An 18,403-nucleotide genomic window follows, 5' to 3' on the forward strand; every position below is an offset into this window, starting at 1 on the left:
TTTATTTTCTGCCAGGAGATAATGACAGCAAGTGGGTGAAGCACTGGGTGAAAGGCGGATATTATTATTACCACAATCTGGAGACCCAGGAAGGAGGATGGGATGAACCCCCAAATTTTGTGCAAAATTCTATGCAGCTTTCTCGGGAGGAGATCCAGGTAGGTCACTTTTCTTCGCTTAAGAGGCTGAGAGAAAGTGTTTTCAAGCTATAATATTAATTAAGAGGAACAGAGCATGTGGTCAGAGACCCTAGATTAAAACTGAGGTTATGTAATGAACTGTTTTGCAGTAATTTTTTTTGTAGTGGTTGGGGGAATGACTATGGCCTGAATTAGTAAAACATCTGAATTATAGAATCGAGTGATATAAACCGTGTGCTAAGAAAACTTAGATGATCCAGAAAAGAAAAATGAAAAGTTGCCTCCTCATTAAATACAACTACTTTAATCTCTCCCAGTTTATATTTTCAGTCTCTGTTCTGACTATTCCACAAATTGTATTAGCTACAACCTGCACTTTCAAATTAAGTTAGCATTTCGTAGGGCTTTTAAAGTACATTTTCATCTTCTGTTTCTTTGCTTATGCTATTCTATTCAACAGTTTTTTGTTTGTTTGTTTGTTTTTGAGTCTCCCTGTGTCACCCAGGCTGGAATGCAGTGGCACAGTCTCAGCTCACCACAACCTCCACCTCCCTGGATTAAAGTGGTTCTCCTGCCTCAGCCTCCCAAAGTGCTAGGATTATAGGCGTGAGCCAGCACACCCAGCCCATTCAACAGTTATTTATTTAATACCTCCTTAAATGTAGCAGGTACTCTTGTAAGCAATGAGGATATAGCCATGAACAAAACAAAGTCTCTGCTGTCATGAAATGTCTCTCCCCTGCCATCTATAGCTGTCAAAATTCTGTCCTTCCCTTTGTACTGATTCGTGGTATTAAAAAAAAAAGAAAAAAAAAATTCAGGCTGGGCTCACACGAGCAATCCCAGCACTTTGGGAGGCCAAAGCAAAAAGATTTCTTGAGCCCAGGAGTTTGAGACCAGCCTGGGCAAAATACAAAAATTAGCTGGATGTGGTGGTGTGTGTCTGTGATTCCAGCTACTTGGGAGGATGAGAGGGGAGGATCAGTTGAGCCCGGGAGCTCAAAGCTGCAATGAGCCATGATCACACCATTGCACTCCAGCCTGGGCAACAGAGCAAAACCCTGTCTCAGAAAAAATAAAATTTAATTTAAAAATTCAGTCCTCCAAGCACACCCATCTTAAGTCACCTCCTCTATGAAACTTGAAAATTTCCTTTCCTTACCCCCTCCATCTTCTTTTGACGCTCCCAAAGAATTTTGTATTCATTCAGAATTTAATGTACTTGATTTGAATTTTAGTCACATTCGTACTTGTCTATGCCCCCTACTAGTTTTTAAGGTGAACTTCTAAGTTTGCAGTACTTTCTCGAATGAGGACTTACATTGTCATTGATGGACTATTGAGCACTTTAAGTTTTTACTTGGTACTCTGATTCTAGGATGGGGTCTGAGAAAAATCTGTGTTTCTGACAGGCTTCCAGGTGTTGCTGATGCTGCTGGCTCAAGGACTACATTTTAAATAGCAGTCTACATACTTAAGCGTCTTTAATTCCCACATCTTTGGAAAAATAATAATACAAAATGTTTTTAAAGCCCATAGAATTTCCCTGATCCAGCCTCATCTACATTCATACTCTTCGTAAGGGCTTTGAAAGTTAGTCTGCCCATCACTAATTCAGTCTCTGTTACTATCCACTTCCTAGCTCACAGCAATGTGGTTTCCTGTCCAGCTTTTACTTAGTAAAGCTCTTATTTTAGAATTCATCAATAACCTTTTTATTGCCAGATTCATTTCTGAGTGCTTATCATATTTGACTTGTCAAAAGTCTCTTCCTCAAATCTTCAATTCCTTTGGCTTCTCCCATACAATTCTCTTCTGATTCTCCTACTTGTGAGTGTCCCTTCTTAACATCTCATGCTACCTTCCTTTCTCTACCTCTGCTTGAATTATATGAAGATTCCGTTGGCCCTCTTCTCTACTACACATTCTTCCTGAGTGATCTCTTTCAAGCCTATGGCTTCAGCTCTTACCTTTGTGCTTGTGACTCATAAATCTGTTCCTCCAGACGTTAGCCCTTTTCCTCACCAGCAGGTTTTTGCCCTTCCTTTTGTAGTCCAGAAGTCCAGCAGACACCTCAGACACAGTTTAACAGGAAAAAATCAGAGCCTGCAATAGTGTATAAGAGTGTATTTTTATCTCACATGAAATGATTCTGCAGTTCAGCAGTCCAGGGAAGATGTGGCTCCATGGTATCATCTTCAGTCTTTGCGCTCTGTCCTTCTTAGCATGTGGCTTCCATTCTCAAGGTCACCTTGTTACCTACAATGACAGCGTGGAGCTTTGACTAGCAAATTAGCAGTCCAGGCAGAAGTAGGAAGAAGGGGAAGGAAAGTAAAGAAGGCATGCTGCCAGCCGTCTGTCTCGTGGAGCTTTCCCAAAGGTCTTGCCATGCTACTACTGCTCACAGCACATGATCTCTCTCTAGCTCATGGAGTCTTTTTTTTCTTTCTTTCTTTTTTTTTGAGACGAAGTTTTGCTCTTGTTGCCCAGGCTGGAGTGCCATGGCACAATCTCGACTCACTGCAGCCTCCGCCTCCCGGTTCAAGTGATTCTTCAGCCGCAGCCTCCCGAGTAGCTGGGACTACAGGCATGCGCCACCATGCCTGGCTAATTTTTGTAATTTTAGTAGAGACTGAGTTTCTCCTTGTTGTTCAAGCTAGTCTCAAACTCCCGACCTCAGGTGATCCACCCGCCTTGGCCTCCCAAAGTGCTGGGATTACAGGTGTGAGCCATCCTCCCCAGCCGCTCTGGAGTCTTTTAAGTGCAGACAGTGTTGCCCAGAAAAAAAAATAAAATCAAGGCTCTGGAGGAGAAGGTGGATATTGGATAGATAACCAGATGTTCTTACTAATCATTCCCATTGCTGCTAGCCTTGTTCAAGCTTAGGTCATCGCTCACTTGCATCACAATAGCAGCATTTATTTCACCCATGTGGTCTCTCCTCACTCTACTCTCTTACTTTCCTAATAGTATTTTTCTAAAAATAATCTCCAGCTTGGACAATATGAGAACTCATCTCTACAAAAAATATTTTTTAAAAAATTAAAATTAGGTGTGGCAGTGTGCTTGTAGCCTCAATTACTCAGGACATGAAGTGGGAGGATTGCTTGAACTGAGGAATTTGAGGCTGCAGCAAGCTGAGATCACACCACTGCACTCCAGCCTGGGTGACAGAACGAGACCTTATCACTAAAATAAATAATAAACAGCTGATTGTTTTATTCCTCTGCTTGAAAGTTTCCTGGCTCTCCAGTATCTTTAGTAACAGTCCGAACCCTCTAGGCTGCTTTTGCAATCTGCCTGCCATTTGCAGTCTGCCTGGAGATGCAGCTTTCTGTACTCACCTCTGGCCTCTCCCTCTGGGATGTCCTATATTGTAACATTCTAGGGGTCCCTTGGTACTTGGCACACAGCCCTATTGGATACCTGTTACTCTGTTCTTGTCTGCAGTGACCCCAGATCAGCCAGCACAGTGCCCAGCCTAGTCAGTGTTGGATAGGTGGATAAATGAGATGATATATGAAGTAAAAGAAGATCAAGTTTTTGTTTATGAAATGTTTTCTAGGTGGGAGGAGGTGTGTGAGAACAACCTGGTCCTGAAAAAGAGACCTGAGGGCTTCATTCCCTTTACTTAAGTCCATACAATCTGGTATGGACCTAGGAAGCAGGGGGTGTTAGCTTGTGTGCTGTGGGTGATACTTTGCGAAAACCTGCATCCGTTCTTGCTTGTGATTGTCTTTGAATGTGACCACTGCTTTTTCAGAGTTCCATCTCTGGAGTGACGGCTGCATATAACCGAGAACAGCTGTGGCTGGCCAATGAAGGCCTGATCACCAGGCTGCAGGCCCGCTGCCGTGGATACTTAGTTCGACAGGAATTCCGATCCAGGATGAATTTCCTGAAGAAACAAATCCCTGCCATCACCTGCATTCAGGTATTTCAGAACCTATCACACAGATAGCAAGTGGGCATCTAGAGCAGGGGTAATAAATAGTCAGCTCTCACCATTAACTGTCTGAGTGTGTTTTTTGAGTTCTGGCCTCTTAGTCTTCTCTTTCCTTTGACAGGTACCTCCTCTTTACTACCATATAAGTGTAGTGTGCCTTCTGGTGTTTAATGGTGGCACAGTGGCAGTTCTTGGGCACCTCTTCCTCTCTTCTTCTAAGACTGTACCTTTCTGTAAGATTTGAACCTTGAGGGAAACAACTGTGGTTTTGCTTCATTGACAAGGTAGCACAATGTCCTGGAAAGAATTCTGACTTAGGAGTGATGGCTGCACTGCTGCCAGACAGTGATGAATCTCCAAGTTTGTTTCCCCATCTATAAAAGGGGAATACCCCATTGTATCTTATCTTCCTCACCTGATTTGGTGTAAGAAGCCAGTAAATGAAGTTGTATGGCTGGACTGTAAAAGGCATGCAGGGCTGTGCTGATGTCAGGGAAGTAGAATGTAGCCATCGTGTTCTTCCGGTGGAGGAATGGCCCGTGCCCTTGTCCCCTGTCACTGCTGGAAATGGTCCTTTCTAAAATGTCGTGATGAAATTGCACTTGGATCATATATCAAGATGAAAAATTTTTTAACTTCCATTGATGCTTGGGAAGTAATATGTTCTCTGTAATATTTGATGGTTTCAGTCCCAGTGGAGAGGATACAAGCAGAAGAAGGCATATCAAGATCGATTAACTTACCTGCGCTCCCACAAAGATGAAGTTGTAAAGGTATGGTGGCCTGAGCAAGGTTTCTCCATGAGGGGCGCAGGTGTAACACGTGTTGCGATGAAGGACTCTTCTAATTTCCAGGATCCCCTTTCCACAGATTCAGTCCCTGGCAAGGATGCACCAAGCTAGAAAGCGCTATCGAGATCGCCTGCAGTACTTCCGGGACCACGTGAGTACCCATGGATCATAAGGGCCTTTAGGAGTGGTTTGGCCGTATTTTTGGTAGACAGATGAGCAGAGGAATTTCTTCTTTTTTGTTCCTTAGATAAACGACATTATCAAAATCCAGGCTTTTATTCGGGCCAACAAAGCTCGAGATGACTACAAGACTCTCAGTGAGTAACTGGCTCCTTGTGAAAAGTTGAGGCAGTGGCTAAGAGCCACCAGGTTCTGGGTCTTCTCCATGGACCTTTTTTGTTGTCCTGAGGCAAGGCTTGGGGTAGAGAGTGTGACCTGTGATGTGAGCCCCTTTGCTAACATGTGGCTAGGTGTCTTGTTGCTTGTTGAATTAGCTTTTATCATAACATAGTAATAGCCAGACACAGAAGATTGTACGTGATAGTTGTCTTAGCATATCTCAAAAATAATTGTGTGTGAATAGAACTACTTTGTCAAGACAATGCTATTTTCTGAGACATAGTACTTTTTCTGGTAACCCATTCTTTGTCTGATGCATACTTTCTGTCAGTCAATGCTGAGGATCCCCCTATGATTGTGGTCCGAAAATTTGTCCACCTGCTGGACCAAAGTGACCAGGATTTTCAGGAGGAGCTTGACCTTATGAAGATGCGGGAAGAGGTTATCACCCTCATTCGTTCTAACCAGCAGCTGGAGAATGACCTCAATCTCATGGATATCAAAATTGGACTGCTAGTGAAAAATAAGATTACATTGCAGGTATGGCCCAGTGCCAGTGGGGACCTTGGAACACTTTATCCTGTTTGTAACCCCTGGATTCTCCTTTCTAACTGGTGGGGAGGGTGGAGCCTGACTTTTTTCTCAGCTACTGCTATAAGGTTTTGTTTTTTGTTTTTGTTTTTTTGACAGAGTCTCACTGTGTTGCCCAGGTTGGAGTGCAGTGGTGTGATCTCAGCTCACTGCAACCTCTGCCTCCCAGGTTCAAGCGATTCTCCTGTGTCAGCCTCCTAAGTAGCTGGGGTTACAGGCACAGGACACTACACCTGGCTAATCGTTTTTGCTTTTGTTTTTGTTTTGAGACAGAGTTTTGCTTGTCGCCCAGGCTAAAGTGCAGTGGCGTAATCTTGGCTCACTACAGCCTCTACCTCATGGGTTCAGTGATTCTTCTGCCTCAGCCTCCTAGGTAGCAGGAATTACAGGTACATGCCACGATGCCTTGCTAATTTTTGTATTTTTAGTAGAGACAGTGTTTCACCATGTTGGTAGACTGGTTTTGAGGTCCTGACCTCAGGTGATCCACCTGCCTCAGCCTCCCAAAGTGCTGGGATTACAGGCATGAGCCACGACACCTGCCTTTTTTGCATTTTTAGTAGAGATGGGGTTTCACCATGTTTGCCAGGCTGGTCTCGAACTCCTGGCCTCAAGTGATCTATCCACATAAGCCTACCAAAGTGCTGAGATTACAGGCATGAGCTACCGTGCCTGGCTGCTGTAAGCTTTTTTGAAAGTTATGTAAGACAGGTCAGGCATGATGGCTCACATCTGTAATCACAGCACTTTGGGAGGCCAAGGCAGGCAGATTATGAGGTCAAGAGATCGAGACCATCCTGGCCAACATGGTGAAACCCTGTCTCTACTAAAAATACAAAAATTAGCCGGGTGTGGTGGTGTGTGCCTGTAATTCCAGCTACTCAGGATGCTGAGGCAGGAAAATGGCTTGAACCCAGAAGGCAGAGTTTGCAGTGAGCCGAGATCACGCCACTGCACTCCAGCCTGGGCAACAGAGTGAGACTGTCTCAGGAATTTAAAAAAAAGGCCGGGCGTTGTAGCTCATGCCTGTAATCCTAGCACTTAAGGAGGCTGAGGAGGGCGGATCACTTGAAGCCAGGAGTTTGAGACCAGCCTGGCCAACATGGTGAAACTCCATCTCTACTAAAAATACAAAAAATTGGCTGGGCGCAGTGGCTCGCGCCTGTAATCCCAGCACTTTGGGAGGCTGAAGCTGGAGAATTGCTTGAACCCGGGAGGTGGAGGTTGCAGTGAACCTAGATTGTGCCATTGCACTCCTGCCCAGCAACAGTGTGAGACTCCATCTAAAAAAAAAAATACAAAAAATTAACTGGATATGGTGGCACATGCCTGTAATCTCAGCTACTCGAGAGGTTGAGGTGTTAGAATTGCTTGAACCTGGGAGGCAGAGGTTACAGTGAGCCAAGATTGCACCACTGCACCCCAGACAGGGTGACAGAGCGAAACTCTGTCTCAAAAAAAAGTTAGACAAGACATAAAATAACTTAATAGACAAAATTTTGATAGAGAAAAGAAGATAAATGTCTTCCCCTAATTTCACCTACCACACTCATTTTGTATCTTATATTCTTACTTCGTATCAGAGGATAAGACTCTTTCCCTATGATAAATAGTCATACATCATTTTATTTTTTGAGACAGAGTCTCCTTCTGTACCCCAGGCTGGAGTGCAGTGGCATGATCATGGCTCACTGCAACCTCAACCTCCTGGGTTCGAGTGATTGTCCCACTTCAGCCTCTCAAGTAGCTAGGACAGTGCTTGCCACCACACCTGGCTAATTATTTTATTTTTGTAAGAGATGGGATCTCTCTGTGTTTTCCAGGCTGGTCTTGAACTCTTGGGCTCAAGTGATCCTCCTGTCTCAGCCTCCCAAAGTGCTGGGATTACAGGTGTGAGCCACTGCACCGGGCCGTAAATACTATTTTTAACAGTAGCATAATAGATTGTTAGAAGATATACTATGATTTGCCCCTTTTTTCCCCCTGGTATTTGACATTTAGGTTGTTTACCAAGTGTTTATTATAAATAACATCGCAAGTGATGTTTCAATATATATGTGGCTTTTATTGTATTTAAGACTTATTTTTATAATAGATTGCTAGAAGTTGGTTTCCTAATTCAGTATACATTCTTATGGCTCAGGTTCTTTGTCAGAACATAGGAATGGATTTGATTGGTGTACTGAAAACAGGATAAAGTGTAGTGGTTTTAAAATCTTTAGTGGGAACCTACCAGTGCAGTCGACTGTCATGTGAGTTTGCACATGCTACAAGACCTTTCCACAATGCCCAGAGGTTCATCTTTGAAAGCTTTCTCATGTGTGTATTGGTTTTTGTTTGTAGGATGTGGTTTCCCACAGTAAAAAACTTACCAAAAAAAATAAGGAACAATTGTCTGATATGATGATGATAAATAAACAGAAGGGAGGTCTCAAGGCTTTGAGCAAGGAGAAGAGAGAGAAGTTGGAAGCTTACCAGCACCTGTTTTATTTATTGCAAGTAAGTGGCTCCTGGAATCAGTGTTATAAAAATTTAGCGAATTTACTTTTCCACAAGAAAACCTTACCTATCGATCTCTCTGGAAATATTTTTGACTTCCACTGAGGGGTAAGTGACGGGCATTGTAATATGTTAATTTATTAATTTTTTTTCTCATGTATCTTCTAGTTCTTCAATTTTAAAGAATAAATATATATCTTGCCGGCTTTTATATTACCTATAAATGACTTATCCCTTGGTTTTATTTCAGACCAATCCCACCTATCTGGCCAAGCTAATTTTTCAGATGCCCCAGAACAAGTCCACCAAGTTCATGGACTCTGTGATCTTCACACTCTACAACTATGCATCCAACCAGCGAGAGGAGTACCTGCTTCTGCGGCTCTTTAAGACAGCACTCCAGGAGGAAATCAAGTATGAACAGATTTCCTCAGGGCACAGGCCCTTCCCACTATCACAGCGGCCCCAGTTTGAGATTAATGCCTTCCAGACCTTTCTTGATCTCAATTACTTTATGAAAAATAACTTACTTTAAAGAAGCATCTAATTTTTTAATAATACAAAATCTTGCTGCTTCTAGGGAGGGGATAAATTAATTTTAGGAACATTCTATATTAAGGTATAATTTCAAAAAGTGATCTCAACAGAAAGATTTTGCATTTTTCTCTAGTAGGGGACCTAATCGTGACCATGATTCAGTGTACAGCTACAGGAACCTTCTGTGAGTGCTGGGGAATGATTCAAGAGAAACTCTGTTTCTACGAGATAGGATCTTTAAGCAGGAAGGATCTTTTAATTGATGGATTCTGTGACAAGTTTAAATTTTTATCTGATGTTTTATAGGTCAAAGGTAGATCAGATTCAAGAGATTGTGACAGGAAATCCTACAGTTATTAAAATGGTTGTAAGTTTCAACCGTGGTGCCCGTGGCCAGAATGCCCTGAGACAGATCTTGGCCCCAGTCGTGAAGGAAATTATGGATGACAAATCTCTCAACATCAAAACTGATCCTGTGGATATTTACAAATCTTGGGTTAACCAGATGGAGTCTCAGACAGGAGAGGCAAGGTATGATAACCATAACACTTTTCTTTATGTTGTTACTTTCTTTCTCTCTCTTTTCCACCCTCTTTATTTATAAACTAATACTAGTTCAAATAGTTTTTCTTTTTTTAAATTTTCTTTTGAGATGGAGTTTCACTCTTGTCGCTCAGGCTGAAATGCTGTGGCAGGACCTCGGCTCACTGCAGCGCCACCTCCTGGGTTCAAGCAATTCTCATGCCTTAGCCTCCCAAGTAGATGGGATTACAGGCGTGCGACCACACCTGTCTAATTTTTATATTTTTAGTAGAGACAGGGTTTTGCCATGTTGACCAGGCAGGTCTCGAACTCCTGACCTCAAGCGATTCATCTGACTTAGCCTCCCAAAGTGCTGGGATTACAGGCGTGAGCCACCGTGCCCAGCCTCAAATAGTTTTTCTTTAGAAAACCGTGCTTTATAAGTTGTTGACCTCATAATAAATTCACTTATTTAACAAATGTTTATTGAGTACTTACTGTGTGCCAGGCATTGTGTTAGAGATGTATATAGTAATGCAATGATGAGTGAAATAGACATGCCCCCTGCCCTCTCTTCTTAGGTCATTGGGTGGAAGAGACACCAACCAGGTACATAGAAATAAAAGTATAATTAAACATTGAGGAAAGTTTCATGGAGTTTTATGTAGGGTTCTGTAGTGCAGACTATAAGAGGGAGCTAACATAGGTAGGGTGGTTAGGGAAAGCCTATCCCAGAAGATAAAATTTCATTTAGCTGAGGCCTAAAGGCTAAGATGAAGCCAGCCTTACTAAGAGCTAGGTGCAGAGTGTTCATGTCTGAACACTCTGAGGTGGAGGGTTTAGGACCTAAAAGGCATAACTAGGGATGCAACTGAATGAGAAGGCTCGTACAGATTGGGTGAGATCACTGTGTTTTATTAAAGGAACAAGAAAATGGTGTGTGGGGTGAGCTGCCCTGAAATACTGAGAGTTGGGCTAACTAAATTAACATATTACGGGAGATAACTGTCAGGACTGTAGCGTAAACCACCAACATTAATTTATCGAAAGCAAAAGTGTGCCAATCAAATATGGGTAATGCTGGGAAAAGGGAGTTCAGAATGTCAAAACATTTCTGATTTTATTCATCTTGGGCAAGGACCTAGAGGGATGGGAAATGGAGATGTGAGCAGCATGGTCTGTTGTGGATTTTTCTTGTTGTAGAGTAGGGTTAGATCATGCATGAAGCTCTCTGGGCATAGGTGGAGTAGCAGCTCTCCACACCGTTGCTATTCGAAGTGTGGTTTGCAGACCAGTAATGGAAAATCATCTGTGCACACTGTTTAGTTTAACTGATAGTTTTTTTAATAGCAAGATTTTCTTAATGAAAGAAGCAGTGTATTAATTCGCATTCTGACTCATTCTCTTTGTCTTTGATTGGATTGTAGACTGGCACTGGTCCACACTTTGAATAACACTATTCTACATAATTCTGCTTTCCATGTTCCTGGATGCCAGGCAATTCTGCTGACTCATTGAAAGGGCTTATCTCGCCAGGCATGGTGGCTCACGCCTGTAATTCAAGCACTTTGGCAGGCTGAGGTGGGAGGATTGCTTGAGCTCATCTGAGCCTTTGGGCCTTTGAGACCAGCCTGGGCAACATAGGGAGACCTTGTCTCCACTTAAAAAAAATTAGCTAGGTGTGGTTGTCCATACCTGTAGTCTCAGTTAGTCCAGAGGCTGAGGCAGGGGTATTGCTTGATCATGGGAAGTCAAGGCTGCACTGTGCCATGATGCCACCACTGCACTCCATCCTGGGTGATAAAAAAGAAAGGGCGTATCCCTATTAGGAATCATTTGGCATCTGATTGGTTCTCAGTACTATGTAGGTCTGTTATCAGGACTCAGATCATTGCAAAAGTCTTTTTAATTTTTTTGGCCTGCATACCTGAGACCCAAATCCAGGAATGTGGTCAGCCAAGTGCAATACTTGTGTGGGAAGTTTTGCCTGCAACCCAGGGCATTCCTTGCTGATAGCCCGCATGTACACTGGCTCAGGGCTACTCAATTATTTCCTCTGATGGTCCATGAGTCAGTCATTTTTAGATCCAGATCCCACTAAACAGTTCAGGATTGTTTTTCCTGTGGGTACCTATAAGAAACTTGTGTCTTATTTTGCCTTTCATAAAATGGAAATTGAGCCAGGCATGGTGGCATGTACCGGTAGTCCCAGTTGCTCAGGAGGCCAAGACAGGAATATAGCTTGAACCCAGGAGTTTGAGCATAGCCTGGGCAACTAGTGAGACCCCATATCTTTTAAAAAAAAAAAAATGCAATTGATTTGAACTCTTTTTAAGATACCAGTGACTGTGAGGTGTGGTGGTGTGGTGGGGGTCTGTCCTGCAGGTAAGCGTCACGGGTCCCTCAGCTTTTCTCTTTTACTTCAGCCACTGTACACATAGCAAACTGGAATTTGTCACCTCTTGGAAATGTTCTTTCCTAAAATCTTAGCTAATGTTTTGTTCTATTACCATTGTTTTTAGCATGTTGATTCTCTTGCTTGTTACTACTTTTAAAAGTCACATAAATAAAATACACAATGGGGTATCCCTGTCTACTTGTATTTTTCTCTTTTCTTTTTTTCTGAGACAGAGTCTCGCTCTGTTGCTCAGACTGGAATGCAATGATGTGATGTCAGCTCACTGCAACCTCCACCTCCCGGGTTCAAGTAATTCTCCTGCCTCAGCCTCCCAAGTAGCTGGGATTACAGGCACGCACCACAATGCCCGGCTAATTTTTATATTTTTAGTAGAGACAGGGTTTCTCCATGTTGGCCAGGATGGTCTTAAACTCCTGACCTCAGGTGATCCGCCTGTCTCGGCCTCCCAAAGTGCTGGGATTACAGGCGTGAGCCACCATGCCTGACCTCTACTTATATTTTTTAAGGCTGCTATAACAAATCACCTCAAACTTGGTGACTTAAAACAACCAAAATTCATTGTCTCACAGTTGTGAAGGCCAGAAATCCGAAACCATTATCATGAAGTTGAGGTGCTGGAAGAGCCATGCTCCCTGCAGAGGCTTTAGTGGAAACTCAGTTTCTTGACTCTTACAGTTTGTGGTGACTGTTGACATCCCTCAACTTGTGGCCATATGGTTCCAGCCTCTGCCTCTGTGGTCACTTTGCCTTCTCCTCCCTTCTGTGTGTACCAAAGCGCTCTCTGCCTCTTTTCTTTCTTTCTGTTTTTTTTTTTTTTTTTTTTTGAGACAAGGTCTTGCTCAAGCAATCTTCCCACCTCAGCCTTCCTGATAGCTGGGAATGCTACTGTGCACTACTGTGCCTGGCTTAGCCCTCCTGTCTTTGAAGACCTTCTTCTGGTTTCTGGGAAGGTCCAGATTTGTTCATATCGTATACAGGGTCCGCCATGGCCTGCTCCCTTCTACTTTTCCACTCTCATTTTGCCTCTGTCTCCCCTTCCTTCTTAGAAGACTCTTTCTCTACTGTGTTCTTGAGTTCAAGCATCCCTTCCTTTTGGAAGCCTTCCTTGCTTTTTCCATTCTGAGTTGAAGCCCTTTGCCTATAATCCTGTAGCACTTTTGGTGAACTGATTTATAGCACAATAGGTTTATAATCATGTTTGTATGTCACTCCCACCAGACTGTAAAAGACTCAAGAGAAGATATCATGTCTTATATAACTTTTTTTTTTGAGATGGAGTCTTGCTCTGTCACCCAGGCTGGAGTGCGGTGGTACAATCTCAGCTCACTGCACTCCACCTCCCGTGTTCAAGCGATTCTCCTACCTCAGTCTCCCAAGTAGCTGGGATTACAGGTGCACACCACAACACCCAGCTTTTTTGTGTGTGTATTTTTAGTAGAGACAGGGTTTCACCATGTTGGCCAGGATGGTCTTGAACTCCTGACCTCGTGATCTGCCCGCCTCGGCCTCCCAAAGTGCTAGGATTACAGGTATGAGCCACTGCGCCCGGCCATGTCTTATATAACTTTTTTCTCGAAGTGCATATTATTGTGCCTGGCACACAATTCAGGCACCTGATTCACAGTTGAAAACTTGAGTTCGGATTCTAGCCTTATCACTTACCAGCCCTGTGAGCGTGAGTTTATGCTACCTTATATTTCTGGGTCTTTCAGTTTATGAAAGATAAGACACTTGCTTCAGGCTGTTCCTGGCTGTTAATCTAACATAATTGTGTGTAATTTCTGTCTTCCCAGCAAACTGCCCTATGATGTGACCCCTGAGCAGGCGCTAGCTCATGAAGAAGTGAAGACCCGGCTAGACAACTCGATCAGGAACATGCGGGCTGTGACAGACAAGTTTCTGTCAGCCATTGTCAGCTCTGTGGACAAAATCCCGTGAGTACCATCAGTTGTCATGACCCCCAGTAGAGCCCAGAACTAGTACCTTTCTGCTCCTTGGCCCTTCTCATTAAGTTTTGTCCATCTCACAGTTACGGGATGCGCTTCATTGCCAAAGTGCTGAAGGACTCGTTGCATGAGAAGTTCCCTGATGCTGGTGAGGATGAACTGCTGAAGGTAAGAATCTCAGAGCTGGCTGACTCCTGCCCTTTGAGGACAAAGCTAGAAAGCCAGGCCTGACCATAGATTATTACCAATAGCCTGAGTGTAGGTTCTGGCAGTAGCTCGCCATTGATTATGAGCTTTTGAAAGCAACTGCAGTTGGTAAACGATACCTTTCTTAGGATGAAACAGTTCCTATAGTTTGGCGCACAAACATCAAACAAGTAGAAAGATGGATTTTTCCTGTACTCAAGTTAGTTTCTTTGAGTCCTGTCTTTTCACTGTAGTATTGTTCCCTCTGCTGGTGACCTGGTGAATAGTAGCAGGCACAATTGTTTCTGCTAAGGCTGTTGCTGATAACTCTTTCTTACTCAGCTATGCTCTTCTCTTTTCTTTTTTTTTAATCTGAATGCTTTTTTCTTCTCTCTCCTAGTTCTGTGCTTTCCTACAGTGAGGCCTCGATTCTAGACTTTCTGTTCAGGTGAATTAATTTTATTTCTTCTGAATGAAACTCTAGGGGAAATGCTGTGACTGTTCCTGAATTCTTCTGTGGAAGAGATGTGTGTTAAGTGAATTTCATTTCAGAGGCATGAACTTGGCCTTTGAAGTCTGAAGCATGAGGAGGTTGGGAGGTGGGGTTATGCTGACTAGGTCATGTTAAAGAATTTAGCTATGTTTGTTAGCTTTTTATAATGAAAGCCCATCTATATGAAAGTACAAAGTGCATGTGGGTGACAGCATCTTTATTTGCTACCATGACATGTGAACAAAAGATGCCCTGAAATACTTAATAACAGACTTTAAGTGTGCCATTTTTACCTTCTGAATCTGCTCTTTCATTAACTACTGGCAGTGGTTTTCGTTCTGTTCTCATTGTTTTCCTGTATTAAACAAAGGGATGTTTCATTGTTTTAGTTCCAGGCCATGAGAGAGAGTATGTATATGTGCATGCATGCATGTGTATAGGTATTTTTCATTTATATATTTGTCATAGGACTGCATTTTCTGGTTTTCTTTGCTAGCCAAGTCATTTGTGGCTTACTTGGTGGTATGTCTTTTAATATCCATCTTTCTGTTCCATCTCTTCCAGATTATTGGTAACTTGCTTTATTATCGATACATGAATCCAGCCATTGTTGCTCCTGATGCCTTTGACATCATTGACCTGTCAGCGGGAGGCCAGCTTACCACAGACCAACGCCGAAACCTGGGCTCCATTGCAAAAATGCTTCAGCATGCTGCTTCCAATAAGATGTTTCTGGGAGATAATGCTCACTTAAGCATCATTAATGAATATCTTTCCCAGTCCTACCAGAAATTCAGGTAAGGGGAAAGGTACAAGTGCTTAAGAGAGTCTGTGGGTGTATTTTTATCATTGAGGGGAAAGACAAGATTAAAAACCACCCTTCACTTTCCCCGGACTGCTGTATTGTAGAATACATGTTTGATGTGTCCAGGACTCCAGAAGGTGATGCATTTATTTTCAAGAGAATTTTCATGTGAAATAGATAGTAGTTAACATAAAAATAATGATTATGTATTTAATACATGTTACTTTATAATCAGAGAAGAATTGGAGAATGCTTTTAATTTTTGTAAATTAACATCTAGTTTTGAATTCAGTGCCTCAAAGCACTATCTTAGAGATAGAGCTGGTTCTCCTAATGGTGTCTGAGAACTGTTTTAAATCAAGTTGCAATGGTTCTTATGGGTAAAACTATAAACTATGCGGAGAAAGAATTTGTTAGAGCCAATATCTCACAGTTGTCAAGCACAGCAGACATAGCAGTTTCTCTTGAAGTAACTGTCTTGACTGGCTTCTGTTTGCACTCATTGTGTGAGAGGTTTGTGGAACATTCTCTTGCCAACTTCTTATGCACATGTCACTTTTTTGGGGGGGCTACCTCTGGTGCTTATTTCAGACGGTTTTTCCAAACTGCTTGTGATGTCCCAGAACTTCAGGATAAATTTAATGTGGATGAGTACTCTGATTTAGTAACTCTCACCAAACCAGTCATCTACATTTCCATTGGTGAAATCATCAACACCCACACTGTAAGTATTTTTCTTTAATTACTTAATTTCATTGCTCTGTCCTTAATTATTTTCCTTGGCTGCTGCTTAGCGCCTCTGGTAGCCACGTGTCTCACCTTCCTGTGATCTAGCTGACAATACATCGCCTTGTTGTCTCTTTTGTTGCTTGTTATTCTTAACACTATCTACTGCTAAGTTTCTACAAGGCCTCCCCAGGCCACCTGCATCAGAATCATATGGGCTGATCGTTAAAAATGAAGTTTTCTGGGCCCTACCCCAGGCCTAGTGAATCAGAATCCCACTAAATTCATCTAGTGCCTTGATAAAAAAAAAAAAAAAAAAAAAAAATAGCACTTTTACTCTTCTTTCTTTTTACCCCCAGCCCTCTGGGTGTTTTTCTAACATGATCTAGAATACTAGCTTCTTTCTTTGTGTAGCCTTGGAGTGGATTTTTCCCTTGGAGGCTGGAGTTCCCCATTTCTTCAGATTTTTCAAATAATTCGTTTTTTCCTTTTTGGGTACATAGACATGTAGAACAGGCATGAGGGCATATGAAAAAATGTAAATGAAATTTCGGGGTTGCTGTCATTTCTGAGGGCATCACCTGGGATAATGACACCTTGAAGGCTTTGTTGAGTGTCTCTACGATAATTAGAACATTCATTTGGTATGCTTTCCTCTGAATTAAAATCGTGTCATACACTGGAAACATTAAGTAAAAGTCTGCATGTGAGTTATTTGAACTGGTAGTAGTGTACATTGATGACTTTGGGTATTGAACTCTGAGTTCCTTTTTTTTTTTTTTTGAGATGGAGTCTCTCTCTGTCACCCAGGCTGGAGTGCAGTGGCATGATAGTGGCTTACTGCAGCCTCTGCCTACCAGGTTCAAGCAATTCTCCTGCCTCAGCCTCCCTAATACCTTGGATTACAGGCGCGTACCACCATGCCCTACTAATTTTTATATATTTAGTAGAGATGGGGTTTCATCATGTTCGCCAGGCTGGTCTTGCACTCCTGATCTCAGGTGATCCTCCCATCTCGGTCTACCAGAGTGCTGGAATTACAGGCGTGAGCCACCGCACCCAGCCTCAGTGTTCTTTCTTATAAACATTTGAATCCTTTATGGCCATGAGATTAAAAGATTGCCAGTATTTCCTCTTCTTACATCGTAACATATGTCATTCAACAGAGCCCAATGTGGTGCTTTATGTTATATTGTTTATTTGGGTTAGTTTGCTGAGGATGTGCTTGTTGGTTCTTTGAATATAGGAACTTTGTTGTAACCTCTTTGTGCAAATCATTGTTAGGCATTCTGGGGAGGGATGGGCTGGAGAGTTGAATGTGTAAATGGAGCTGATCATTGGTGTTTGCAGCTCCTGTTAGATCACCAGGATGCCATTGCTCCAGAGCACAATGATCCAATCCACGAGCTGCTGGACGACCTTGGCGAGGTGCCCACCATCGAGTCCCTGATAGGTAAAGTTCTGACTTCTGCCTGGAAAGTGAAAGGGGAACATGACAGAATAGTGTTGAAGTTGCCATCTCCTCTGTTTTCTGCACTGTACCAAACTCTGGATATACACTGGGAAATAAAATAGATGTGATTCTGATAGTTTCATATGAGACAAAACAAAACAACAAAAAAAGTCCAGATGTGGTCACTGTCTATGAGGAACTGGAGTTGGAGGAAAAGATCATTTTCAGTGCAGATACATACTGCCATTTGCGCTTTTTAAAAAAATTGCAGATACACAAATAATTACATAAGTTACAAGTCCTTTAAAGGAAAGAATTGGTTTGTTATGAAACAGGGTCTCCCTCTGTTGCCCAGGCTGGAGTGCAGTGGTGCAGTCATTGCTCACTCCAGCCTCAAATCTGTGGGCTCAAGTGATCCTCCTGAGTTTTGTGGTTTTGTTTTTGTTTTGTTTTTTTTTTTTTTTTTTGAGACGGAGTTTCGCTCTTGTTACCCAGGCTGGAGTGCAATGGCGCGATCTCGGCTCACTGCAACCTCCGCCTCCTAGGTTCAGGCAATTCTCCTGCCTCAGCCTCCTGAGTAGCTGGGATTACAGGCACGCGCCACCATGCCCAGCTAATTTTTTTTGTATTTTTAGTAGAGACGGGGTTTCACCTTGTTGACCAGGATGGTCTCGATCTCTTGACCTCGTGATCCACCCGCCTCGGCCTCCCAAAGTGCTGGGATTACAGGCGTGAGCCACCGCGCCCGGCCTTGTTTTTGTTTTTTAAATAGAGATGGGGTCTCGCTATGTTCCCCAGGCTGGTCCCAAACTCCTGGCCTCAAGCGATCCTCTTCCTTCAGCCTTCCAAAGTGCTGGGATTACAGGCCCAAGCCACTGCACCCATCCAGAAAGAATGTTTTGAGAGAGAATTGTGATATTGTTGTGTTGAAACGATTTCTCAAACGTTTATGAAGTTATTATGGATGCTTTGCCTTTATCATTTGACATCACAACATTTTATTTCTCAGT

General features: G+C 42.8%; 1 protein-coding gene across 1 annotated transcript in view; it reads left to right on the forward strand.

The window, feature by feature from the left end:
- The window catches only part of IQGAP1 (IQ motif containing GTPase activating protein 1), a 116,566-nt gene that overhangs the window by 82,990 nt on the left and 15,173 nt on the right, over positions 1-18,403 (forward strand). The window contains exons 18-31 of the mRNA XM_012463800.3: positions 16-158; positions 3,904-4,074; positions 4,776-4,859; positions 4,957-5,028; positions 5,125-5,194; positions 5,548-5,756; positions 8,151-8,306; positions 8,557-8,720; positions 9,150-9,374; positions 13,578-13,718; positions 13,814-13,898; positions 14,974-15,206; positions 15,806-15,938; positions 17,291-17,393. Of these exons, the coding sequence (XP_012319223.1) occupies positions 16-158; positions 3,904-4,074; positions 4,776-4,859; positions 4,957-5,028; positions 5,125-5,194; positions 5,548-5,756; positions 8,151-8,306; positions 8,557-8,720; positions 9,150-9,374; positions 13,578-13,718; positions 13,814-13,898; positions 14,974-15,206; positions 15,806-15,938; positions 17,291-17,393 (1,989 nt within the window). The remainder of the gene's footprint in view (positions 1-15; positions 159-3,903; positions 4,075-4,775; positions 4,860-4,956; positions 5,029-5,124; positions 5,195-5,547; positions 5,757-8,150; positions 8,307-8,556; positions 8,721-9,149; positions 9,375-13,577; positions 13,719-13,813; positions 13,899-14,973; positions 15,207-15,805; positions 15,939-17,290; positions 17,394-18,403) is intronic.

This window comes from Aotus nancymaae, unplaced genomic scaffold (genome assembly GCF_030222135.1).
Source record: "Aotus nancymaae isolate 86718 unplaced genomic scaffold, 86718_ANA_hifiasm-v0.15.2.pri h1tg000014l, whole genome shotgun sequence".
In the NCBI taxonomy this organism is placed as follows: domain Eukaryota; kingdom Metazoa; phylum Chordata; class Mammalia; order Primates; family Aotidae; genus Aotus; species Aotus nancymaae.